Genomic DNA, 27,940 nt, shown 5'->3' with positions numbered 1-27,940 from the left:
GAGAGAATTAAGCACAGGACTACTGATAGCCTTGTGCCTGTGTGTTTGTATCTGCTTAAGGATATCACAATTCAAAATATTCAGAAAATTCTCACAGCTCTAGAGAATGATTCATCATGGGCTTTATTGCATACTTTAATAAAAAATAATAAAATACAGCTGAATATGAATTGTAACGTGTTTCATGACAAGCATGAACTCAGTGTTAAACTCTCTCTCTCTCTCTCTCTCTCTCTCTCACACACACACAGAGACAGGAAATGAGGTGGCTGGTCTCAGCACAGGGAGCTGATCTCACTCTTGCTGCAGCCCCATTTGCAGCAAGCGTTGGACAGTCCTACCACCACATCCCGGCCTTTCCTGCCAGAGGTGCGTAGGGCTTCCAGTACTTCATCTGAGATGATGGAGCGGGCAAGCCGACTGAACTCAGAGGCTGTCTGCCCTTCTCGCACCATTTCAACAGAGACTGGCTGAGTGTCGTGCTGGAGGGAGAACTTTGGGCGAGAAGGCAGCACCAAGCCTTCAGCAGCATCTCTGATGTCTGAGCCAAACGGGTCTACACGCAGGTCTTCTGTAGACAAAGCATGGGATTTAGTTCACGTCATCATTAATCTGAACGGCTTCCCTAGTTATGCTAGTTTGCCTCATTGCTTAGATGCTTATACCTGATGTAATAATATCCATCCATCCATTATCCATAACCGCATATCCTGTGTGGGGTCGCAGACAAGCTGGAGCCTATCCCAGCTGACTATGGGCAAGATGCAGGATACACCCTTGACAATTCACCAGGTCATCACAGGGCTGACACATACAGACACACAACCATTCACACTCACATTCAGAGCTACGGTTAATTTAGAGCCAACAATTAGCCTAACCTGCATGTCTTTGGACTGTCGGGGAAACCGGAGCACCCAGAAGAAACCCACAAAGACACGGGGAGAACATGCAAACTCTACACAGAAAGGCACCTCTCAGCCACTGGGTTCAAACCCAGAACCTACTTGCTGTGAGGCGACAGTGCTAACCACTACACCAACATGTAATAATATTCTAATTGATATTCAACAAGTGTTGAGCTATTACATCAGATACACCCACCTCCAGTCAAGAACAGTCTGATTCAATTCACCAGATGATTCCATAGATGTCCGGATATGTTAGAGTGGTGAAATTGAATAATTTTGCTGGACTTCAGGCTGTTTATACAGTGCTCAGCATAAATGAGTGCACCCCCTTTGAAAAGTAACATTTTAAACAATATCTCAATGAACGGGTGGCACGGTGGTGTAGTGGTTAGCGCTGTCACCTCACAGCAAGAAGGTTCTGGGTTCGAGCCCCATGGCCAGCGAGGGCCTTTCTGTAATGAGTTTGCATGTTCTCCCTGTGTCCGCGTGGGTTTCCTCCGGGTGCTCCGGTTTCCTCCACAGTCCAAAGACATGCAGGTTAGGTTAACTGGTGGCTCTAAATTGAGCGTAGGTGTGAATGTGAGTGTGAATGGTTGTCTGAGTCTATGTGTCAGCCCTGTGATGACCTGGCGACTTGTCCAGGGTGTACCCCGCCTTTCGCCTGTAGTCAGCTGGGATAGGCTCCAGCTTGCCTGCGACCCTGTAGAACAGGATAAAGCGGCTACAGATAATGAGATGAGATGAGATCTCAATGAACACAAACAATTTCTAAAATGTTGATAAGACAAAGTTTAATATAACATCTGTTTAACTTATAACGTGAAAGTAAGGTTAATAATATAAACTTAGATTACACATTTTTCAGTTTTACTCAAATTAGGGTGGTGCAAAAATGAGTACACCCCACAACAAAAACTACTACATCTAGTACTTTGTATGGCCTCCATGATTTTTAATGACAGCACCAAGTCTTCTAGGCATGGAATGAACAAATTGACGACATTTTGCAATATCAATCTTTTTCCATTCTTCAACAATGACCTCTTTTAGTGACTGGATGCTGGACGGAGAGTGATGCTCAACTTGTCTCTTCAGAATTCCCCATAGGTGTTCGATCGGGTTCAGATCAGGAGACATACTTGGCCACTGAATCACTTTCACCCTGTTCTTCTTCAGAAATCCAACAGTGGCCTTCGATGTGTGTTTAGTCATGTTGGAAAAGTGCACAGCGGCCAAGGGCACAGAGTGATGGTAGCATCTTCTCTTTCAGTATAGAGCAATACATCTGTGAATTCATGATGCCATCAATGAAATGCAGCTCCCCGACACCAGCAGCACTCATGCAGCCCCACATAAGGACACTGCCACCACCATGTTTCACTGTAGGCACCATGCAGTTTTCTTTGCATTCCTCATCTTTGTGACGCCATACAGTTTTGAAGCCATCAGTTCCAAAAACATTTATCTTGGTCTCATCACTCCAGAGTATAGAGTCCCAGTAGTCTTCATCTTTGTCAGCATGGGCCCTGGCACACTCTCGGTGGGCTTTTTTGTGCCTGGGCTTTAGGAGAGGCTTCTTTCGTGGACCTCCTGTCGAGGTGTTAACTTCCGTGGACGACCTGGACGTCTCTGTGAGAGGGTTGCAGTTCCTTCTCTCTTAAATTCTTGCACCACTTTTGCTACAGTATTCTGACTGATAAGTAAAGCTTTGCTGATCTTCTTGTAGCCTTCACCTTTGTAGTGGAAAGAAATTATTTTCTTTGGGGAATTCTGAAGAGACAAGTTGAGCATCACTCTCCGTCCAGCATCCAGTCACTAAAAGAGGTCATTGTTGAAGAATGGAAAAAGATTGATGTTGCAAAATGTCGCCAACTTGTTCATTCCATGCCTAGAAGACTTGGTGCTGTCATTAAAAATCATGGAGGCCATACGAAGTACTAGATGCAGTAGTTTTTGTTGTGGGGCGTACTCATTTTTGCACCACCCTAATTTGAGTAAAACTGAAAAATGTGTAATCTAAGTTATATTATTAACCTTACTTTCACGTTAAGCCCTGTGATGACCTGGCGACTTGTCCAGGGTGTACCCCGCCTTTCGCCCGTAGTCAGCTGGGATAGGCTCCAGCTTGCCTGTGACCCTGTAGAACAGGATAAAGCGGCTACAGATAATGAGAATGAGATGAGACTTTCACGTTATAAGTTAAACAGATGTTATATTAAACTTTGTCTTGTCAACATTTTGGAAATTGTTTGTGTTCATTGAGATATTGTTTAAAATGTTACTTTTCAAAGGGGGTGCACTCATTTACGCTGAGCACTGTATAATGTGACTAATAAGAGAAGTTAGTTTGCATATAAGCAAATATAAATGCGCAAGCACTTACAAAATGTCACAGGAAAAAAAAGGAACTGGGAGCTAGAAGAAATTCCTTCATGAAAAAATCATCAAAGAGGATGTTAACTCCCTATGGGCCAATATGCTAACTACAACTGAGAACTGAATTTACTTCTCTGACTTCATAATATTGTACATACAGATGCACATATAGTAAAGTGTTGGGCTGTTATCTTACCTGCGCTTGTGATGGAGCGTCTCCAGCGTGAGCCTCCGCAGGTGAAGATGACTGCACGGATAAATTCACGGCCACACAGTTTCACCCCATATGAGGGTCCATCATACGCCCTCACGCCAGCCAGTAGCAGACACACAGCCAGTACTGTGGCTTTCCACATCATGGAATTGTTGGAGAAAAACTAGAGGATGTGATAAATGAAGAAGGTTGGCAATGAGTCTCCCGTCTTCTCAGGCTGGCTGTTGTAGCTCTGTCTTGGTTGAAGAACTTTTTGATTGTCCTAAATCCCAGATCTCCTTTATAAAGGATACACAAGCATACACGCACCCACACAGTGTTCGTCACACAGACCCACCTGACTGAAGAGTCACAGATAACCCATTGATACAAAACCAGGGACCTTTTCATAGACAAAGCAGAGACCTGAAAAGGCATAATTAACTTGCACCCAAAATGAAAAACAAGAGATTGTGTCGCAACAGATTAACAAAGACATTTATGTATGTAAACACACTTGGTATTTACGTTCTACATTGTCTATGGCTTTTTGCCACTTACTCCCCATCACACTTAAACTGGACACATTGAATTTACTATTTTATGGCTTAGCATAGGTTTCACTTAAACTTTGGGTTGGATGCACTGGTACCCAAAATATATTATTATTATTATTATTATTATTATTATTATTATTATTATTATTAACCCTCATCCTACCATGCTATTTTATACCTTAATCTTACCATGTGGGGTCCATTTGGACCCCAATACTTTTCTTTAAAATTAAAGCTTATAAAGACAAAATCACTAGATAAGTTTTGTTCAGAACATCTTGTATTAATAACAGCAATACACTAAAGGGCCCAAGGCATAAAGAACACACTTAACCTTCATCCTACCAGCCAATTTTACATACACAAACTACCAGGCGGGGTCCGTATGGACCCCAGGAGGGAATACCTTGAAATCAATGCAGTAAGAACCAATTCAATGCAGCAAACAGACATAACTTTATTGAAGAACAAAATCCACTATGGCTGAATATCAATGATGTATTATAAATGCAATAACATTGCAATAATATTGCAATAACTAGCATACATGTAGCAAATTATAGCGCCACAAAAAAAATTGGCATTATATACATGATTTTTGCAGCTCATGCAGCTGTAAAACATTCTGGATTACAACTTAGGTCTTTTCTTACAGAATTTAAAACAAAAAAGTAATTGTAAAATAATTTAGGGCTTTTGTTTTGCAGCCTGTGCTTATTGCAGCAGTGGGGTCCACACGGACCCCAAGAAGGAATGCCTTGGTAGTTTCATTATGGAACATAAAAGAAATAAAAGAAGTTAACTTTCAGTGTGCTATTCAATTATAAAATGAAAGACAGATAAACTTTACTCTGGGGTCCGGTTGGACCCCAGTAACAAATTAATTATACTTTCACAATGCAAAAAGCTGATCTTCCGGTGCTTTAGTGTTTTAATTAAGACATAAATTCCGACAAATTCATAAAACGGTGAGGCAGTATCTCACATATTTTTAAAATGGCAAACAAACATATAGGTGCGGGGTCCAGATGGACCCCACTTGGTAGGATGAAGGTTAACCAAATCACAATACAATGAACAGACATTATTGCCTTTAAATAATAATGCCACTATCAATAAGATTCCTTATCCTATATACCTACATTGGTTTGAAAGAAATATACTTACTAAATTCAATTGAGAGTCATACTGTATGTATTAAATTGCATCCTGGCCCCAAACACGGCACGGTGGTGTAGTGCTTAGCACTGTTGCCTCACAGCAAGAAGGTTCTCGAAATGAGCCCAGCGGCTGACAGGGGGCCTTTCTGTGTGGAGTTTGAATGCTCTCCTCGTGTCTGTGTGGGTTTCCTCCGGGTGATCCGGTTTCCCCCACAATTCAAAGACAGGTTAACATGGGGCGGCCTTAGGCTGAAGTGCCCTTGAGCAAGGTACCTAACCCCTAACTGCTCCCCGGGCGCTGTAGTATTATTGCTCTGGGTGTGTGCGCGTGTGTTCACTGCTTCAGATGGGTTAAATGCAAAGGATGAATTTCACTGTGCTTGAGTGTGCATGTGACAAATACAGGCTTCTCTTCTTCTTCTTCTTCTTCTTCTTCTTCTTCTTCTTCTTCTTCAAACTTTGTGGAAAAAAATGATGTGAAAAGACATTCTAACTTTCTTAGTTACATATGTATTTAAATAGAATAAAGTATCTGAAAAGCAAATAAAGTTTATCTTGATCTGATATCTACAATATATTAGTAATTTCAGGAAATAAATAGAACTGATTAACTGAAAAAGTGTCATTTCCAGTTACTGCTGTCATACTGGTAAAGTTTTAAAACATGAATCACCTATTTTACAAGATGAGAAAAGTAACATTTGGTAATTCAAAACTGCACTACATACTGTCCCTGTGATGACCTGGCGACTTGTCCAGGGTGTACCCCGCCTTTCGCCCGTAGTCAGCTGGGATAGGCTCCAGCTTGCCTGCGACCCTGTAGAAGGATAAAGCGGCTAGAGATAATGAGATGAGATGAGATGAGATGAGATGAGATGAGATGAGATGAGATGAGATGAGATGAGACTGCATACTGTATGCTGATTCATTTCAATCAGGAGTGGAACTTTTTTTTATTTTAAATTTCTGAATATCTGAAAAGGAACAGGACATTATTATAGTGGTAAATAAATGCAAAATGCATTCATAAACAACCCCCCCCCCCCCCCCAGCAAATTCAGAAATACACCAAAGTTAACAGAAAACCTAATGCAGTGGTTCTTATTAATCACATACTTGTTGACTAGTCATGGTATATGAATATAACAGGGGAAAAGAACTGCACCTTTTCACTCTGTAATCCAGTTAATCTAGCAAAAATAATTTAATATGAAGGTACTTATAATACTAAGAAGTAATTATTTCTTTTGAATAACTCTGCTTCCTTTACATGGGTTTTTCTGCATTCACATCCATCCATCCAGTCATCCATCTATCCATCCATTATCCATAACTGCTTATCCTGTGCAGGGTGGCAGGCAAGCTGGAGCCTATCCTGTCTGACTATGGGCGCGAGGCGGGGTACACCCTGGACAAGTCACCAGGTCATCACAGGGCTGACACATAGACACAGACAACCATTCACACTCACATTCACACCTACGGTCAATTTAGAGTCACCAGTTAACCTAACCTGCATGTCTTTGGACTGTGGGGGAAACCGGAGCACCCGGAGGAAACCCACGCGGACACGGGGAGAACATACAAACTCCACACAGAAAGGCCCTCGTCGGGCCACTGGGCTCGAACCCAGAACCTTCTTGCTGTGAGGCAACAGTGCTTCTAAGTCAACATTTTTTCTTTATTTTTATTATTTAAATGACACATCTTGTCTTAAAGTAATGATGATGTAGCTTCTCTTTACTAAGCTGTGACATAATATGGATTACTACAGTTGTGGAATAGGGCTATTTACTGTATATTTATTATTTACTGTTTGATCTCAAACACATTAGGGTCATTCCATGCCAAATCAACAAGAGGTTCTGCTCGACCATCTCAGATTTCAATGAAATTTGGAGGGCTCAGAGATACTATTAAAAGAAGTTCATCTCATCTCGTTACCTCTAGCCGCTTTATCCTTCTACAGGGTCACAGGCAAGCTGGAGCCTATCCCAGCTGACTATGGGAGAAAGGCAGGGTACACCCTGGACAAGTCGCCAGGTCATCACAGGGCTGACACATAGACACAGACAACCATTCACACTCACACCTACGGTCAATTTAGAGTCACCAGTTAACCTAACCTGCATGTCTTTGGACTGTGGGGGAAACCGGAGCACCTGGAGGAAACCCACGCGGACACGGGGAGAACATGCAAACTCCACACAGAAAGGCCCTCGCCGGCCACAGGGCTCGAACCCGGACCTTCTTGCTGTGAGGCGACAGCGCTAACCACTACACCACCGTGCCACCCATTAAAAGAAGTTAATCCCCAAAACTTGAGCTTCCTATCACCAATAGTTTCAGAGATACAGGCATTTGAATTTTTCAATTTTTTGGTTTTTGCTCAAAACATACATATTTCAAAGTGCAATATAATCTTTATTATGCAAGATAGAAACCTAAAATTTTGCACAGAGAGACTCAATGTCTTGTACTACAAGCTTCAACTTAGAATTTCAATGGTCATTGTATATTAGATGGTGATTTTAACAAGGAAATTAAAAAGACAAATTTGCATTTTTTGCATTTTTAACTCATTCTGGAAGCTTGCCTGTGGCAGTAATGCTTAAACTAAGAATGTTATTCAAATCTACACAGAAATATCTACCAATTTCAGTTTTACCAAGTCTCCACTATTCCTAGTTTGTCTGTAATAGGGTTTTGAAATTTACCGATTTCTAAAACATGCCATTTTCAGTAGCAAGAAATCCAATGTGGGATAGCAGTTAGGAACTTGTAAATTTTTTTCAGTAATCCCCAAGACCCATATTTTATATTTCCAAATTGTTGTTCTGTGTCTCTCAAGTATTTTTAAACTACAGGGGTTTTAAAAAATCCATTTTCACCAAATTCGAATTTTTGATATATTTTCATATAACTGATATTTGAGGGTTAATAAATGCTTCAGTAAGGCTCAAGTAGGTTAGGAGACATGTTTCTTCCTCAATTTTAAATAAAATTTCAATTAATGCTCAGTATTAATTATTTGTAAATTGATTTTAATCTAAGACTGTGTAACATTAGCAATCAATGACCAGCTATTGTGTACCAGTCAACAGCCAGCCTTATCAATATCAACACAGCACAATAGGTGACCTTTGATACCAGAACAGGTGGCTCATATCTTATAGTTTTAGAGTCTGTAAACTGCATACTTGTTCAGATAACATTATATTGCTTGGATTATATTAAATACATTGTAATACAGAGCACTGAGAAAATTTACCAATGTTATTAACTGAATGTGTTTCTTTGCAAGGATTGGATATTTTGAATAGTTGACTAGGGAATTTAATTGTAGTTGCTTTCAATTTGAGATCAGTATAAATGAGTTTGTTCTTAGACATCTAGAAATGGCTGAACTTCCTCTTCTATAGGAACTGGACTAAAGAAAGATTCTGACTGCCATAAACTAACATACAACAGAAATTGTAAGTTAAGTGATTTATATGAAAAATGACTGACTTCTTTAGTTTTTATATATATATTTACTGAAAAATGTGAAATGTTCATATATTATTTAGCTTATTTCAAAATGATATTTTTAAAGCCATATTTCTGTGACATGAACACAAGTAAAATGTTTCCTTATCTATACAAATCATTTAGTTGTATTTATCAGTCCTTAATCATCAATAAAATGGAAATATCAAAAATTCGAATTTGGAAAAAATGGATTTTTTAAACACCTGTAGCTCAGAAATAATTGAGAGACACAGAACAAAAACTTGGAAATATAAAATATGGGTCTAGGAGATTACTGAAAAAAATTTACAAGTTCCTAACTGCTATCCCACATTGAAATCCATGCTACTGAAAATGGCATGTTTTAGAAATCGGCGAATTTCAAAACCCTATTACAGACAAACTAGGAATAGTGGAGACTTGGTAAAACTGAAATTGGTAGATATTTCTGTGTAGATTTGAATAACATTCTTAGTTTAAGCATTACTGCCACAGGCAAGCTTCCAGAATGAATTAAAAATGCAAAAAATGCAAATTTGTCTTTTTAATTTCCTTGTTAAAATCACCATCTAATATACAATGACCATTGAAATTCTAAGTTGAAACTTGTAGTACAAGACATTGAGTCTCTCTGTGCAAAATTTTAGGTTTCTATCTTGCATAATAAAAATTATATTACACTTTGAAATATGTATGTTTTGAGCAAAATGCAAAAAAATCGAAAAATTAAAATGCCTGTATCTCTGAAACCGTTGGAGATAGGAAGCTCAAATTTTGGGGATTAACTTATTTTAATAGTATCTCTGAGCCCTCCAAATTTCATTGAACTCTGAGATGGTCGAGCATAAATTTGTCAGATATTTGTTGATTTGGCATGGAATGACCCATTAAGAAGGCAAGAATTTGCACTAATTAACTTTTGACGAGGCATGCCTGTTAATTGAAAAGCATTCCAGGTGACTACCTCAGGAACCTGGTTAAGATAATGCCAATAGTGTACAAAGCATCATCAAGGTAAACACTGGCTACTTTGGAGAATCTCATCTCATTATCTCTAGCCGCTTTATCCTTCTACAGGGTCGCAGGCAAGCTGGAGCCTATCCCAGCTGACTATGGGCGAAAGGTGGGGTACACCCTGGACAAGTCGCCAGGTCATCACAGGGCTGACACATAGACACAGACAACCATTCACACTCACATTCACACCTACGGTCAATTTAGAGTCACCAGTTAACCTAACCTGCATGTCTTTGGACTGTGGGGGAAACCGGAGCACCCGGAGGAAACCCACGCGGACATGGGGAGAACATGCAAACTCCACACAGAAAGGCCCTTGCCGGCCCCAGGGCTCGAACCCAGGACCTTCTTGCTGTGAGGCGACAGCGCTAACCACTACACCACCGTGCCGCCCACTTTGAAGAATCTAAAATATGAAATGTTTTTTTAAACACTTTTTTGTTTGCTACATAATTCCATATACGCTCCATATGTTATTCCATAGTTTTGATGTCTTCAGTGTTGTTCTACAATATAGAAAATACAGAAAAAGCTATGAATGAGTAGAGGTGTCCAAATGTTTGACTGGTACTGTATGTATAAGAGTATTATACTTATGTTCTTAGGCAACAGTGGTAGTCATCATTAAACAAACAAATAAAGCTGGTTATTGCACTGATAAACAATATGTTGAATATGAATAAAAATAAAACTTCGAAATGTTCAGAAAAAGGCATGTGCAAAAGCATGGAAAAGTGCAAAACATTGGCAAAATCAGACATGTACAAAATTAGCTCAGGTATAAGACCAGAAGTCAGTAGTATTTAAAAAAAAACCCACAATGAAATGGAAAACTACGAGACTATGGCTGGAGGTGATAACATTTTCTGAACTCTGGGGTAAAAGCTGAATTTTAGTATGTCAGTGTGGGTTGGGATGCTTTTATAGCACTTCCCTGATGGTAGTGGAACAAACCACTGATGACCTGGATGGCTTGTATACTCTATTATTGCGAGTGCTTTCTGGGAGCATCGGCTTAAGAAGATCTCAGCGAGATCTGATGGCTGTACTCCTATAATGTATTGCGCAGTCTTCACTACACGCTACAAGTCCCTCCTGTCAGTGGCAGTGCAGCTGCTATACCAAACAGTCAGGTAGTAAACAGTCAGTAAACTCTCAGTGGTGCAACGGTAAAAGTTTATAAGCATCTGCTGATGAAGGTCTGCTCCTTTAAGTTTCCTCAGGAAGAACAGGTGCTGATGGGCTTTCTTTACAAAGTATGAAGTGTTCAATGATCAGGAAAAGTTATCTGTGATTTGAACCCCAGGATTGTGAAATGTGTCACTCTCTCCACTTCAGCTCCATTTATATACTGTACAGTGGTGCTTGAAAGTTTGTGAACCCTTTAGAATTTTCTATATTTCTGCATAAATATGACCTAAAGCATCATCAGATTTTCACACAAGTCCTAAAAGTAGATAAAGAGAATGCAGTTAAACAAATGAGACAAAAAATATTATACTTGGTCATTTATTTATTGAGGAAAATGATCCAATATTACATATCTGTGAGTGGCAAAAGTATGTGAACCTCTAGGATTAGCAGTTAATCTGAAGGTGAAATTAGAGTCAGGTGTTTTCAATCAGGGATGACAATCAGGTGTGAGTGGGCACCCTGTTTTATTTAAAGAACAGGGATCTATCAAAGTCTGATCTTCACAACACATGTTTGTGGAAGTGTATCATGGGACGAACAAAGGAGATTTCTGAGGACCTCAGAAAAAGTGTTGTTGATGCTCATCAGGCTGGAAAAGGTTACAAAACCATCTCTAAAGAGTTTGGACTCCACCAATCCACAGTCAGACAGATTGTGTACAAATGGAGGAAATTCAAGACCATTGTTCCCCTCCCCAGGAGTGGTCAACCAACAAAGATCACTCCAAGAGCAAGGCGTGTAATAGTCGGCAAGGTCACAAAGGACCCCAGGGTAACTTCTAAGCAATTGAATCCAGATGTTATCTGCTTTTTACTTCCCCAAAATCCTGTTGTGTGTGTTTACTCTTACTCACTGAACAACAGCAGCGTATGAAAGGTGGGAAAGCCTGACGGTCACAGGCCGGAAGGGGACGAGGTTGAGAGCCACACAAGCTGCAGAGAGCTTGACATTTTCAAAAGGTGATAACGCAATTCACCTATCTTTTTATTAACAAAACACAGCCAAAGGTCTCCAGTTTCCCAAATGACAAGAGAATAATTGAATTTGTTATTAGCATGTTGATGATGATAATAATACAAACAGCATGACATTTCGAGGGACATTCAGGAAAATATGCGCACCCTCACATTGTTTACAGAGGGCAGACAAGAGGGCAAGGGCAGGACAACAAATGTCTGTCATTTTCAGGCCCACATATTAAAGTTTTGGGGTTTTTTCCCTCCATTTCGTGAGTTGGGCGGCACGGTGGTGTAGTGGTTAGCGCTGTCGCCTCACAGCAAGAAGGTCCGGGTTCGAGCCCCGTGGCCGGTGAGGGCCTTTCTGTGTGGAGTTTGCATGTTCTCCCCGTGTCCGCGTGGGTTTCCTCCGGGTGCTCCGGTTTCCCCCACAGTCCAAAGACATGCAGGTTAGGTTAACTGGTGACTCTAAATTGACCGTAGGTGTGAATGTGAGTGTGAATGGTTGTCTGTGTCTATGTGTCGGCCCTGTGATGACCTGGCGACTTGTCCAGGGTGTACCCCGCCTTTCGCCCATAGTCAGCTGGGATAGGCTCCAGCTCGCCTGCGACCCTGTAGAACAGGATAAAGCGGCTAGAGATAATGAGATGAGATGAGATGAGATGAGATGAGATTTCGTGAGTTTATTCTCTTGCTAGATAAATAGATTTTTCTCTCAATATTTCATGAACAGCTGATAGGCTGTGTTGGCTTTTTGCTCACTGTATGCAAGTTGTGAGGACGAATTCTGAAGGCCACGGACAAAATGACAACATTTCTTCAAAACCATTTCCACACCTTCTGCCATTTTAAATCAACAAAACGGAAACCGCTTACACGCTCGTGCGCCTTTAAGGCTGCTCACAACTGTAATCGACGGCCAGCTCGGACCAATAGGGAGCTGCAGACAAGACTGACACCGTTCCTGGACCAATAGACGGGACGCAACTTTGGCGTCGTGTCTCCATTTGGACCTATCAGTGATGAAGAAGGGGGCGGGATGTGAGCGGGTGGGTAGCAACAGTTGCCCGGGTGAGGACGAAGCGCCATAGCCACGGTAGTCCTGGCGACAAGAGCCCAGCAACAAGAATCAACAACAACAGCCTGATTCATTGAAACGCTAAAAAATTCAAACATAGCGGTGGAAAAATCACTCGGATTAAAAGGTGAATACATTTCCTTTTAATTTTTGCATACCAAATCACATTACGAAAGAAAGGGAAACGATTCTGGTTGTTTTCTTTTTATAAAAAAAAAAACACCAAACAAACAAAACAAAACTGGATATATATGTAATGTGTCAGTAGGCATTATTTGCACCTGCCCTGCTAAGTGATTAGCTCGAGAGGTGCTCGGCGCAGGGCGTAAGCGCAGGCTAGCGACGATGCGAATCAACACTGTGCGCACAACGTAAAACTGCTGTCGGCCTCGTACAAGCTGCTCGTTGTTATGGCGATGCCGAACGCTACACTGATTGTACAAAATGGCGGGTTGTTAGCGAGAAGATACGCGAGTCTGCACAGTGCGCGAGCTAGCCAGCGCGAGGTAGCAACCTCAGCTCGCGAGCGTTGCTAGGTAGCCGGCCACTGCAAATAAACGCCGTTGGCATAGCTACACCAACGGCGGATCCACTATTTCCGGCTAAAGGGGAAAAACAATGTCACAGCGAATAGAAATGTATTTGTATAAACGTATATTTGTATTGTTCATATGGAAATGTAACGCAAATATTATCGCAAATATGTGATTTCCTGTTCACTGAGGTTCAAGTCTCCTTGTTACACTTCACCTCACTTTCGCCTCAGAAACGTCCTTCTATTCTCTATTAAATAGCCACTAATGTATAAAAAAAATCCACTTCCGTTAATAAAGGAAGTGGTGTTGCCAAGGGGTTTGCTGTCTAATATAAAAAGTGTGTCTATGGAGACAGTGAAACTATAAATAGCAGAATAAGGAACTATCAGGCGCTGGCATTTTCCTCAGAAGTATTAAGCTTCCAGCCCTCCAGTTTCTCAGCAATACATGCTCGAAGCCCGAGCACAAAGAGATCATATTACCAGTAAACAAGACACCAAATCCTCTCCCTGATATTCCTTTCTCCTTCTGTATTAATGGCTGACCTGAGAGCAGGGATTTTCTGATACAGTGAGGGATACACCAGCGCGCACACACACACATTCACTCACTCCTTCACAGTAATTTAGAATAGCCAATGGTTTTGGGGAGGTAGGAGGAAACCGGAGAACCCGGAGGAAACCCGTGCGGACACGGTGACAACGTCAAACCTAGGACCTTGAGGCTATGATTCTACAATTCGCTGCACCGTCGAACATCATCACATCCATCCATCCATTATCTCTAGCCGCTTTATCCTGTTCTACAGGGTCGCAGGCAAGCTGGAGCCTATCCCAGCTGACTATGGGCGAGAGGCGGGGTACACCCTGGACAGGTCGGCAGATCATCGCAGGGCCCGAACAGAAGGAAAAGAAAGAAAGCACAACTTTATTCATCACACACTTGTGAAATTTCTAGTGCTGTCAAGCGATTTAAAATATTTAATCGCGATTAATGTCGCGACTGTCATAGTTAACTCGCGATTAATCGCACATTTTTGTCACATGAAAAACCATGTAATTCTCTTATCAGCATAAAAAAGTGAATGGGCTTGCTCACCGTTCAAACTACGGGGGTACTCGGGGGATCTGAGATCTCCTGAAACAGACATGAGATCCCTTGAAAACATGATTTGGGAAATGTTGGGGGGGTCTCTAAAATATTGGCAAAATGATGTTTATTGACATAGCAATCGTGTGTAACGGGAAGCATTTGCATATCCGAAGTGAGCGCGTGATGGAGAGCTGCGCTCTGAGACAAGCGCAAGCACCCCCCCAAGGGAAAAAAAGGGACCCCCCGAAAATATCGGCATAGTTCGAACACTGGTTGTACCAATGTTTTTTTTTTTTTTTTTTATTATTGCAGAGCATAACATGTCTTGTCACAGCCACTGCAAAGTGGGGCTGGAGCCGCCGATGGGAAAACGAAACTTAAGCCGAGCACCGTGGCTCTTCGGGGGAGGGCAGAGGACTCTGGCTGTGCGGGGCGTGGCATTACAGTCTAGCTGCTATCGTTTTTCTAAGCAAAGTCTCTGTTCCAAGTTCCTGGCAGTTTCAAAAGCTTATGAAAAACCTACATCATGTCACAGAGCGTTAATCTCGCGAAAAAAAAATTATCGCCGTTAAAATTGAGTCAAGTTAACGCGTTAATAACGCGACATTTTTGACAGCACTAGAAATTTCCTTTCTGCATTTAACCCATCTGAAGCAGTGAACACACACGTGAGCAATGAGCACACACACATACCCAGAGCAGTGGGCAGCCATGCTAACAGCGCCATGGGAGTTAAGTGCCCCTAACTCCCAAGGCCGTCCCATATTAACCTAACCTCGTATCTTTGGACTGTGGGGGAAACCGGAGCACCCGGAGGAAACCCACACAGACACGGGGAGAACGTGCAAACTCCACACAGAAAGGCCCTCGCCGGCTGCTGGGTTCGAACCCAGAACCTTCTTGCTGTGAGGCGACCGTGCTAACCACTACACCACTGTGCCACCCAATAATCACATAATACATAATTTCATGTAGGAATCTAACACTGTACCGAACTCACTTGCTGAGATTCTCACTTATGGTTTCATGTTTTGAGATGTTCTATGTGATTTTCAGCGTTTCACCCAGGTGATCCTGATGGCGACTCCAGCCTATGTCGGGGAGCTGCAGCAGACCTCCCAGCCTCCAGCAGGCGCTGTAACTGTAACATCAGGCCAGCCTGTCGTTGTCACGACTGCAGCACCTCAGCAGTACCTGTCCGAGCTGCAAAATACCGTGACCTCTGTCTCGGCATCAGCGACCTCCGGCCAGGTCACTCCCCCTCCTGCACAGACTCCACCTACACAAGCCCCGCCCACACAGACTCAGTATGTCCCAACTGAGATGCAGAATTCACCCACGCAGTCCAGCAATGCCCAAAACACGCCGCAGTATATCGTGGTTACAGTTACAGGTGAGGTGTAGTGTTTCCTGAGATCAAACAAGGAAAGATTTATACTGTTATAAGCTACTTACGCTGATTTACTTACTGTTATATTACAGCGATATTATAACAATAGGTACTGTGTGTTTATAACAATCTTAAACCTTTTATAATAATATAATAATCACTGATACCCTTTTCTCACATGGTTCCCAATAGTTTACATGGAAACTTCCTTCTATTATGTCCAAGATTTCTTAATTTTCTCACAGTTGAAACAGCGCAAGTTTCAGATAATATTATAGCCTGGTTTAATTTCTTTTTGTTTTCCTTCATCTATACTCAAACGATGGTCATTTATGCAACTGTAAGGTGTATTCTCTTTATCAGCAACCCAGCATAGTTGAGTCACGGGATCCCACTTGTTGACAAGTTGGCTTGCCAATTTGAAAACTAAAGACTTTACCCTTTTTAAAATATCAGTGCTTTGCCCAGTACATTTCCCTGTTAGTTGTTCCAAAGAAAACTCTTTCAGACATTGTGTTGGTCATCTGAAACTGGATTTAACACATGACACATATAGTGTGTGTGTGTATATATATATATATATATATATATATATATATATATATATATATATATATGTGTGTGTATGTGTATGTATGTGTGTGTGTGTGTGTGTGTGTGTGTGTGTATTACAGTGTCTTGCAAAAGTATTCATCCCCCTTGGTGTTTGTCCTATTTTGTTGCATTACAAGCTGGAATTAAAATGGATTTTTGGAGGGTTAGCACCATTTGATTTACACAAGATGCCTACCACCTTTAAAGATGCAAATTGTTGTTTTATTGTAACACAAACAATAATTAAGATGAAAAAACAGAAATCCAGAGAGTGCATAGGTATTCACCCCCCAAAGTCAATACTTTGTAGAGCCACCTTTTGCTGCAATTACAGCTGAAAGTCTCTTGGGGTATGTCTCTATTAGCTTAGCACATCTAGCCACTGGGATTTTTGCCCGTTCCTCAAGGCAAAACTGCTCCAACTCCTTCAAGTTAGATGGGTTGCATTGGTGTCCAGCAATCTTCAAGTTATGCCACAGATTCTCAATTGGATTGAGGTCTGGGCTTTGACTAGGCCATTCCAAGACATTTAAATATTTCCCTTTCAATCACTCCAGTGCAGCTTTAGCAGTCTGTTTAGGATTATTGTCCTGCTAGAGTGTGAACCTTCGTCCCAGTCTCAAATCTCTGGCTGACTCAAACAGGTTTTCCTCCAGAATTGCCCTGCATTTAGTGCCATCCCTCTTTCCTTCAGTCCTGACCAGCTTTCCTGTCCCTGCAGATGAAAAATATCCCTACAGCATGATGCTGCCACCACCATGCTTCACTGTGGGAATGGTGTTCTCAGGGTGTTGGGTTTGTGCCGCACATGGCATTTCCCATGATGGCCAAACAGATCTATTTTAGTCTCATTTGACCAGAGAATCTTCTTCCATGTGTTTGGGGAGTCTGCCACATGCTGCTGGGCAAACTCCAAACGTGTTTTCTTAAGCAATGACTTTTTTCTGGCCACTCTTCCATAAAGCCCTGCTCTGTGGAGTGTACGGCTTAAAGTGGTCCTATGGACAGATACTCCCATCTCATTTGTGGATATTTGAGGCTCCTTCAGTGTTATCTTTGGTGTTTTTGTTGCATCTCTGATTAATGCCCTCCTTGCCTGGCCTGTGAGTTTTGGTGGGCGGCCTTCTCTTGTCAGGTTTGTAGTGGTGATATATTCTTTCCATTTTGCTATAATGGATTTATTGGTGCTCCCTGGGATATTCAAAGTTTGGGATATTTTTTTATAACCCAACCCTGATCTATACTTCATCACAACTTTGTCTCTGACCTGTTTGGAGGCTCCTTGGTTTTCATGTTGCTTGCTTAGTAGTATTGCAGAGTCAGGGTCCTTCTAGAACAGGTTGATTTTTACAGACATCATGTGACAGATCATGTGACACCTTGATTGCACACAGGTGGATCTTAATCAACTAATTATGTGACTTATGAAGTGAATTGGTTGGACCAGCTCTTATTTAGGGGTTTCATATGAAAGGGGGTGAATACCTATGCACACTCCAGATTTCTGCTTTTCATTTTAATTATTGTTTGTGTCACAATAAAACAACAATTTTCACCTTTAAAGTTGTAGGCATGTTGTGTAAATCAAATGGTGCTAACCCCCCAAAAATCCATTTTAATTCCATCTTGTAATGCAACAAAACAGGACAAACACCAAGGGGGAGCTGGAGCCTATCCCAGCTGACTATGGGCGAGAGGCGGGGTACACCCTGGACAAGTTGCCAGGTTATCGCAGGGCTGACACAGATACAAACAACCATTCACACTCACATTCACACCTTTTGGTTAATTTGGAGCCACCAATTAGCCTAACCTGCATGTCTTTGGACTGTGGAGGAAACCGGAGCACCCGGAGGAAATCCACGCAGACACGGGAAGAACATGCAGACTCCACACAGAAAGGCCCTCGTCGGCTCCTGGGCTCAAACCCAGGACCTTCTTGCTGTGAGGCGACAGTGCTAACCACTACACCACCATGCCGCCACGTTTATAATACAACCCCGATTCCAAAAAAGTTGGGACAAAGTACAAATTGTAAATAAAAACGGAATGCAATAATTTACAAATCTCAAAAACTGATATTGTATTCACAATAGAACATAGACAACATATCAAATGTCGAAAGTGAGACATTTTGAAATTTCATGCCAAATATTGGCTCATTTGAAATTTCATGACAGCAACACATCTCAAAAAAGTTGGGACAGGGGCAATAAGAGGCTGGAAAAGTTAAGGGTACAAAAAAGGAACAGCTGGAGGACCAAATTGCAACTCATTAGGTCAATTGGCAATAGGTCATTAACATGACTGGGTATAAAAAGAGCATCTTGGAGTGGCAGCGGCTCTCAGAAGTAAAGAGGGGAAGAGGATCACCAACCCCCCTAATTCTGCGCCGACAAATAGTGGAGCAATATCAGAAAGGAGTTCGACAGTGTAAAATTGCAAAGAGTTTGAACACATCATCATCTACAGTGCATAATATCATCAAAAGATTCAGAGAATCTGGAAGAATCTCTGTGCGTAAGGGTCAAGGCCGGAAAACCATACTGGGTGCCCGTGATCTTCGGGCCCTTAGACGGCACTGCATCACATACAGGCATGCTTCTGTATTGGAAATCACAAAATGGGCTCAGGAATATTTCCAGAGAACATTATCTGTGAACACAATTCACCGTGCCATCCGCCGTTGCCAGCTAAAACTCTATAGTTCAAAGAAGAAGCCGTATCTAAACATGATCCAGAAGCGCAGGCGTCTTCTCTGGGCCAAGGCTCATTTAAAATGGACTGTGGTAAAGTGGAAAACTGTTCTGTGGTCAGACGAATCAAAATTTGAAGTTCTTTATGGAAATCAGGGACGCCGTGTCACTCGAACTAAAGAGGAGAAGGACGACCCAAGTTGTTATCGGCGCTCAGTTCAGAAGCCTGCATCTCTGATGGTATGGGGTTGCATTAGTGCGTGTGGCATGGGCAGCTTACACATCTGGAAAGACACCATCAATGCTGAAAGGGATATCCAGGTTCTAGAACAACATATGCTCCCAACCAGACGACGTCTCTTTCAGGGAAGACCTTGCATTTTCCAACATGACAATGCCAAACCACATACTGCATCAATTACAGCATCATGGCTGCGTAGAAGAAGGGTCCGGGTACTGAACTGGCCAGCCTGCAGTCCCGATCTTTCACCCATAGAAAACATTTGGCGCATCATAAAACGGAAGATACGACAAAAAAGACCGAAGACAGTTGAGCAACTAGAATCCTACATTAGACAAGAATGGGTTAACATTCCTCTCCCTAAACTTGAGCAACTTGTCTCCTCAGTCCCCAGATGTTTACAGACTGTTGTAAAGAGAAAAGGGGGATGTCTCACAGTGGTAAACATGGCCTTGTCCCAACTTTTTTGAGATGTGTTGTTGTCATGAAATTTAAAATCACCTAATTTTTCTCTTTAAATTATACATTTTCTCAGTTTAAACATTTGATATGTCATCTATGTTCTATTCTGAATAAAATATGGAATTTTGAAACTTCCACATCATTGCATTCCGTTTTTATATACAGTTTGCACTTTGTCCCAACTTTTTTGGAATCGGGGTTGTATAATAATATTTGTAGTAAAATTGTGGACTAGCCTTTAATGGAAGTCTGTTGACTTCCTCTCGTTTTTCATTATTCAGCTTTCTGTTTTGTGCTGCCTCTCACTTTTTTTGTTTCTCTTTTCCTCTAGAGGGCTCCATCCATTCCAGTGACTCCGTTTCAGATTCCAGCCCTCCACCTGCAGTGGTACAGACTGGAGTTCCCACTCAGGTGGTGCAGCAGGTGCAGTCAGCGCAGCAGGTAAAAACGCACGCACACACATACACGCACAAAGTGAAAGCATAGTGTTCATCACAATGCAGAACCACAAAGACTCTTGTCTGTGTCATCATTAAAAATAGACCCATCAGAAATCACTTTTTTACAGAATGCAGCATCATTGACACATTTCTTTGACACAGTTCCCATTAATTTTATGTGGAAACTTCCTTCTATTATGTCCAATATTTCTTAATTTTCTCACCGAGCAAATGCCAGATAATCACATAGCCTGGTTTAATTTTTTTCCCTTCATCTTTATTCAAATTATGGTCATACATGCAACTGTAAGGTGTATTCTCTTTATCAGCAACCCAGCATAGTTGAGTCACGGGATCCCACTTGTTGACAAGTTGGCTTGCCAATTTGAATACTAAAGACTTTACCCTTTTTAAAACATCAGTGCTTTGCCCAGTACATTTCCCTGTTAGTTGTTTCAAATAAAACTCTTTCACACACTGTATTGGGCATCTGAAACTAGATTTAATGCAATATATATGAGTGATTCCACGCTTATGGGTACTGAAATGGGGACATGAACTTATTTTTAAAAATTCACCTAAAACCATTTCTTTTTTTACCATCAGGTCACAAAACATGTAATCTTTAATGAATGATATGTTAAAAGATAACTTTAATTTTCTGAGATGTAATGAAAACATATTTATATGCCAAAGTCAAGCCTATGAGTTCCAAAATGATGTCTGTTACATTACTTCTGTTACGATTGTCCATCTCGCGTCTGTTACAAATTAATTACAATCTAGCTATATACCATGTTAATCTTATTGAAAGAATGTGTATGTTTATTCTACTACACATGTTTATTAATTATATTTGCTAAAACATCACCTTCCTATGTTTCAAAAAGTAATTCTACATTGTTAAAATTGAGAATATATATGTCCACAACACTTCTGTTATGTTCTGACTTTGGCATATAAATATGTTTTTATTACATCTCAGAAAATTAAAGTTATCTTTTAACATATCATTCATTAAAGATTACATGTTTTGTGACCTGATGGTAAAAAAAGAAATGGTTTTAGGTGAATTTTTAAAAATAAGTTCATGTCCCCATTTCAGTACCCATAAGCGTGGAATCACTCATATATATATATATATATATATATATATATATATATATATATATATATATATTTTTTTTTTTTTTTTTTTTTTTTTCCATTCTTAGTCTTAGTTTCATAGAACCTTTAATTTCCTTTGACCTTTTCCTGTTGTCTGGGGTAAAATACAAAAAGCAAAAAACCACACCATATGCCCTCAGTATTGTTCTACAACCTAGAAAATAGTCAAACTACAGAAAAACCGATGAAACATGAAAATATGAAAATTTTTTTGACATTTTTATTCACCACATAATTCCATATGTGTTCCACATGTTATTTCATAGTTTTGATGTCTTCAGTATTGTTCGACAATGTAGAAAATAATCAAAGTACAGAAAAAACTATGAATGAGTGGGGTGTACAAACTTTTGACTGTGTGTATATATAGGATTACAGTTTCAGAATTGGAGTTTCTTAGGTTTATCGAGCATCACCATGAACTATTAGACATCCATTAAGCCAATTATTATATCAACCTGTTTTAGAGAAGCTGTGTAATAAGGATAGTAAAGTTGTTTCGGAGGGTTGAATCCCACTTCCCAAAACAGTTCACGTTAAAGAAAGTTTTAATAAGACTGTACAACTCCTCCCTATGTTTATTCTAAAATATCACTCATTACATGTGTTCGTTTATTTTATATATTAAGTTTTTATGGTTTTGTATTATGGGGAATAATTATTGAAAATAATTATGGAGTGGACTGCAAATAATGTTCAGTATTTGTGTTGTCATAGAAACACCCGATTTGCAGAGTTCAAAATGATGAACAATGCTGATAGAATCTCTGAGTCGTTATCCTGTAATTAATGTGATTGAGACACAAATAATAAACAAAGTAATATTTAGATGGAAATATGGCCATCATACAAATGTCCACACACAGTGGGCCTCGTTTATGAATATTTTAGTGAATTGTTTTCGTGAGCCAAATGGAATTAAACGTTCTGGCAGTGTTACAAAGCTGTTTTTCTCTGTACTCATGAATGTGTTGATTTAATGCGCAATCAAGTGCGTTCAAGGCCTAGCTGAATTACATTTCGTCCTTAAAAGGCAAGGGCTCGAACAACAAATTAACAACAAAACAGCAAAAGAGCACCTCTTCAGCATTGTATATACTAAATCATCCAGTAATACAGCTCAACCACTGCAACATGTTGGCTATCGTAAACCCAAATTGTGCTGACGGAATGGCTCGTCTTATTAGTTTTAATTCATGGATTTGTTTTGGAATGCTTTTTTCCCCAAGACTTACCCTGTGTCCGAAATCGCTCACTCGTTCACTACTCCATATATACATGGATTAAAGTTTTCCGTTGTGTGACGGATTTCCGTCAACTGAACTCTCCCAAGGCCAAATGTGAGGTCGGTGCTGATCCGAGGAGAATTAAAATGACGGGTGGTTGGGTAGAGATTGGGTTATAACACTGATGTGTTGCAACACCATCAACTATCAGCAGGGTTTATTTAACTTTTTTGTTTTTGAGCCATGCTTTGTGTCGTTCATTTCCTATGTTTGATCATGTTTAAACGTTCGCTGTCTACGGTGCGGCATTAAAAAAACATGCGCTGTCAAAATTGGCAAAATACATTCCCATGTGCTTGGCGTGCTTGTGTCTGACCATTTCTGTTTTGTATTAAATTAAATCTTGCCAAAATGACTCAGTTCAAACCTGGACATATAGAAATAGAGCATGTTAAAAAATAAAGCCTGGAAAGCCCGCTCCTCTGCTGCAGCCAGACTTGAAGACCCGACGGTGCAATGCTTGCAGACTGTCAGAAGTAATTAGACCTAAATTTATAGCTAACAAATCAGCAGACGCCCCAACAATTATTATTTTCGTTAGGCCAATGTGTAAGGTATGTTAGAACCGTGCCTTATAGCCTACGTTATATCACAATCTAAAGGACGTTTGAGGAGTTGGAGGCTGCGAGCGCAATGATGTTCCGACATGCGCTAAACTTTATTCCCTGAAAATCATACACCAGCGTTCAATGCCCCAAACAGTCAAAATGTCTAGAAGACTACGGTTAAATAATAATCATAGCCTACTAAGTTAAATTACGTCAAAACATCTGTTTCTGGCCTATGAAATGATGGAGGAAAATGAGAACGAACGCAAAGTAGATAGCAGCCAACTTCACGCGATCTTTTAGGTAACTTAACACTCGTGTTGGCCACAATATTTCTCTTAATAAAATCTTGAATTGTTTTTGAAGTCGTATTCAACACACAGTAAGGTCAAACCCCAATTTTAATTTAAGCGAAGATCCAAACTTTTTTCTATATTGACGTCGAGCATAGAGGAGCATGTCATTCTGCTTTCGGTTTCGGTAGCATGGATGCGCTTTACATGAAAGAAGGCACTGATGTGTCTGCCATCGATAAAGGTGTAAAAAAACAAGTGGAGGTGGGCTTGGCTGTACGAAATAGGTGAAAACGGAAAGCCATTTAGTTCATGGTGCAAAAAACTAAACATTCCAGGCGCTTGCATTTGTGTGGTTTGCCACAAAAAAATAATATACGGAAGCAATGGAAAGAAAGTGCAATAAATTGAATATATTAATCCATTAATTAATTGATAATAAAGTTATCAGTTCTAAGTTAACCATTCTCAGAATTTCATCGAAATCCACCCATAACCCCCCCCCGTAAATTTTCAGTTAAATCATTTTTTTTGCTTTAATCCATGTATATAGGGAATTACTATATAGAGGACAATATAGTGAGCTCATTGGTAAAATGGCAAAAAAAAAAAAAAGCTTTCGGATACTAGTCCCTCGCGCTGGTATTTACGTCATTACTGTTGCACAATTAAAACGTGCCAGATCAGGCAGCTGGTGGGTTTTCAAAATAATAAATGCATGCATGTATTTTTGTGATAAATACATATTACACTGAGCGTATTTCCCACATTAATCAATACAAAGTGCCTGCATCTTTCAGTTATTTTTTTTAAATCAAGGCTGAATACTTTCTTCTTTGCTGCTGCCTTTTATTAAATCAAATTTGAGACTTTGATTTCTTTCGGTGCGACCGCAATGCATGATGGGATATATTGCTTTGGTTAGTGACCATCGTTGCACACTATTTTTCGTGATGCATTGTAGCAGGGGTGAAGATCCGATGTCAGGATTGGGGGGGACACAAAAGTGATTTTTTTTTTTTTTTTTTGCCCGTATGCAACTCATACCATGCAACCATAAATCACAACTTCATAGAGGCTCGCCACATCATTCAAAAAGTACTGCACAGGGAATCATTTGTCTGAAAATACATTTGTTTGTACAATTTTGAATAATTTAGGGGATTTTTATTGGGGGGGACAATTCATGTTTTTCAGAAATTGGGGGGGGGTCATGTCCTCCCGTCCCCCCCGGGATCTGCACCCATGCATTGTAGGATACTTTGAGTGCACTATATAGGGTGTAAATAATCCTCACTAAGGTTTCGGACAGCACAACAAAATGGCATCCCCACTATATAGTGCCCTATATAGTGAGTAGGGAGCGATTTCGGACACAGGGTTAAATTTGCCTTTTTTTGTGTGTGTAACTGAAATAAATAATCTATTTTACTTGATAGTCTATATATAAGGTACAGGACCTCATGCTAATTATAAGATTCCAAGCCTATAAATTGAGGCTCACATTAGAGAGTCTCCTTGTATGTACAACCCCGATTCCAAAAAAGTCGGGACAAAGTACAAATTGTAAATAAAAATGGAATGCAATGATGTGGAAATTTCAAAATTCCATATTTTATTCAGAATAGAACATAGATGACATATCAAATGTTTAAACTGAGAAAATGTATCATTTAAAGAGAAAAACTAGGTGATTTTAAATTTCATGACAACAACACATCTCAAAAAAGTTGGGACAAGGCCATGTTTACCACTGTGAGACATCCCCTTTTCTCTTTACAACAGTCTGTAAACGTCTGGGGACTGAGGAGACAAGTTGCTCAAGTTTAGGGATAGGAATGTTAACCCATTCTTGTCTAATGTAGGATTCTAGTTGCTCAACTGTCTTAGGTCTTTTTTGTCGTATCTTCCGTTTTATGATGGACCAAATGTTTTCTATGGGTGAAAGATCTGGACTGCAGGCTGGCCAGTTCAGTACCCGGACCCTTCTTCTACGCAGCCATGATGCTGTAATTGATGCAGTATGTGGTTTGGCATTGTCATGTTGGAAAATGCAAGGTCTTCCCTGAAAGAGACGTCATCTGGATGGGAGCATATGTTGCTCTAGAACCTGGATATACCTTTCAGCACTGATGGTGTCTTTCCAGATGTGTAAGCTGCCCATGCCACACGCACTAATGCAACCCCATACCATCAGAGATGCAGGCTTCTGAACTGAGCGCCGATAACAACTTGGGTCATCCTTCTCCTCTTTAGTTCGAGTGACACGGCGTCCCTGATTTCCATAAAGAACTTCACATTTTGATTCGTCTGACCACAGAACAGTTTTCCACTTTGCCACAGTCCATTTTAAATGAGCCTTGGCCCAGAGAAGACGTCTGCGCTTCTGGATCGTGTTTAGATACGGCTTCTTCTTTGAACTATAGAGTTTTAGCTGGCAACGGCGGATGGCAAGGTGAATTGTGTTCACAGATAATGTTCTCTGGAAATATTCCTGAGCCCATTTTGTGATTTCCAATACAGAAGCATGCCTGTATGTGATGCAGTGCCGTCTAAGGGCCCGAAGATCACGGGCACCCAGTATGGTTTTCCGGCCTTGACCCTTACGGACAGAGATTCTTCCAGATTCTCTGAATCTTTTGATGATATTATGCACTGTAGATGATGATATGTTCAAACTCTTTGCAATTTTACACTGTCGAACTCCTTTCTGATATTGCTCCACTATTTGTCGGTGCAGAATTAGGGGGATTGGTGATCCTCTTCCCCTCTTTACTTCTGAGAGCCGCTGCCACTCCAAGATGCTCTTTTTATACCCAGTCATGTTAATGACCTATTGCCAATTGACCTAATGAGTTGCAATTTGGTCCTCCAGCTGTTCCTTTTTTGTACCCTTAACTTTTCCAGCCTCTTATTGTCCCTGTCCCAACTTTTTTGAGATGTGTTGCTGTCATGAAATTTCAAATGAGCCAATATTTGGCATGAAATTTCAAAATGTCTCACTTTCGACATTTGATATGTTGGCCATGTTCTATTGTGAATACAATATCAGTTTTTGAGATTTGTAAATTATTGCATTCCGTTTTTATTTACAATTTGTACTTTGTCCCAACTTTTTTGGAATCGGGGTTGTAAATTTACACCAACTCAGAAGCTATGAACATTTTTCTGAACCAAATGGATTTTCACGAATACCACATTTTGTGTGTGTGTGTGTGTTTGTAAAAGCCTCTGTGAACATTGTATGAATAAATGTGGTAGTATCCAGCTTGATAAATGGGGCATAACATTTTTGACACTGGCTCGGCTGTGATGCTTTTTGGCAATACTGTTGCGATGTACAGCCCTGTGAAGGTTTGTTTTTTTTCTCAGGAAAGTTTGTCTGTATTTTGCCCACAGAGATCTGTGGTCCAAGCCACATCTCAGCCTACCAAGACTGAACAGGGTACACAAATGAGCGTCACCAGCCTACAGCCTGTACATTTGACTCAGGAGGTGATCTCTCTCTCTCTCTCTCTCTCTCTCTCATGCACAAGCCTCATTTCTCTTTTGGCTCTCACGCACGAGCACATGATTTCGAAAATATTCATGCTTCTACACCCAACCTCACATATTCTCCTACATGCTTACAGACTGTCCAACATTTTTTGTTAGTAACACATGACCCTTTTATAGTAGGTGTCTAAACTGTTTTCTGAGCTTAAGCAGAGAAATGTGTAATCCTGCCATATTTACTTCCAGAGTGCTCATAGACAGCGAATGTGGGAGACAGAGATAAAAAGAAGAATGGCAGAGAGAGATAGACGAGTGGAAGGAGAACAGGGAAGAAGTAGCAGAGATAGAAGAAAGACACACAGGGATATATGTGGATGCTCACTCTTACTTGGTGCCTGAACACACCGCACCGGTCCCCATCTTAGTCCTGAACCTGCCTGTAGCTATGCCCTCATGTGCCTTTTCAGGTCCTGTCCTTGCTTTTAGCTGGGAGCCAAGGCAGCTGCTCTACGCTGGTGTCCCTATAATCACCGCAGCACAATCCTGCTTGTTTCAGGTGGCCTGTGACCATAGAGTAGGTGGCTTTAACAGGAAGAGATGCATAGGCTGTAGTCCTTCTGAACCTAATATATGTGGTAGTCATTGTTAAGAAGATAAGAGGTAAGAATGTTCTCATAAGCTGAGGTTTTGAAAGTGCTCAGAAAGACGAAGAAAACCAGTAAGAAAGGAAGTGAAACTGTTCTTATTT

At 40.7% G+C, this 27,940-nt stretch overlaps 2 protein-coding genes across 6 annotated transcripts in view; one reads left to right on the top strand and one right to left on the bottom strand.

Annotated features, from left to right (window-relative positions):
* Positions 1–70: 70 nt before the first annotated feature.
* Positions 71–27,832, bottom strand: rln3a (relaxin 3a). Of its 3 annotated transcripts, none has more exons than XM_060901657.1 (3): positions 27,581–27,832; positions 3,484–3,664; positions 71–571 (listed from the first exon to the last, which is right to left on the bottom strand). In XM_060901657.1, exons 2-3 carry the CDS (start codon positions 3,644–3,646, stop codon positions 276–278), a joined length of 459 nt encoding a protein of 152 aa, XP_060757640.1. In that variant the 5' UTR covers positions 3,647–3,664; positions 27,581–27,832; the 3' UTR covers positions 71–275. The 3 variants fall into 3 exon arrangements, 2 of the variants coding, with proteins under 2 accessions (XP_060757640.1, XP_060757639.1); XM_060901656.1 differs by lacking the exon at positions 27,581–27,832 and adding an exon at positions 5,205–5,648; XR_009650859.1 differs by lacking the exons at positions 71–571; positions 3,484–3,664 and adding an exon at positions 6,078–6,171.
* rfx1a (regulatory factor X, 1a (influences HLA class II expression)) overlaps positions 12,952–27,940 on the top strand; it is a 51,455-nt gene continuing 36,466 nt past the window's right edge. For all 3 annotated transcript variants that reach the window (XM_060901647.1, XM_060901646.1, XM_060901645.1), the window contains exons 1-4: positions 12,952–13,079; positions 15,637–15,973; positions 20,295–20,404; positions 27,097–27,192. In XM_060901647.1, coding sequence (XP_060757630.1) covers positions 15,658–15,973; positions 20,295–20,404; positions 27,097–27,192 — 522 coding nt within the window. In that variant the 5' untranslated portion in view covers positions 12,952–13,079; positions 15,637–15,657. The remainder of the gene's footprint in view (positions 13,080–15,636; positions 15,974–20,294; positions 20,405–27,096; positions 27,193–27,940) is intronic.

This window comes from Neoarius graeffei, chromosome 20 (genome assembly GCF_027579695.1).
Source record: "Neoarius graeffei isolate fNeoGra1 chromosome 20, fNeoGra1.pri, whole genome shotgun sequence".
NCBI lineage: Eukaryota > Metazoa > Chordata > Actinopteri > Siluriformes > Ariidae > Neoarius > Neoarius graeffei.
This window is presented reverse-complemented; position numbering and strand designations above follow the sequence as displayed.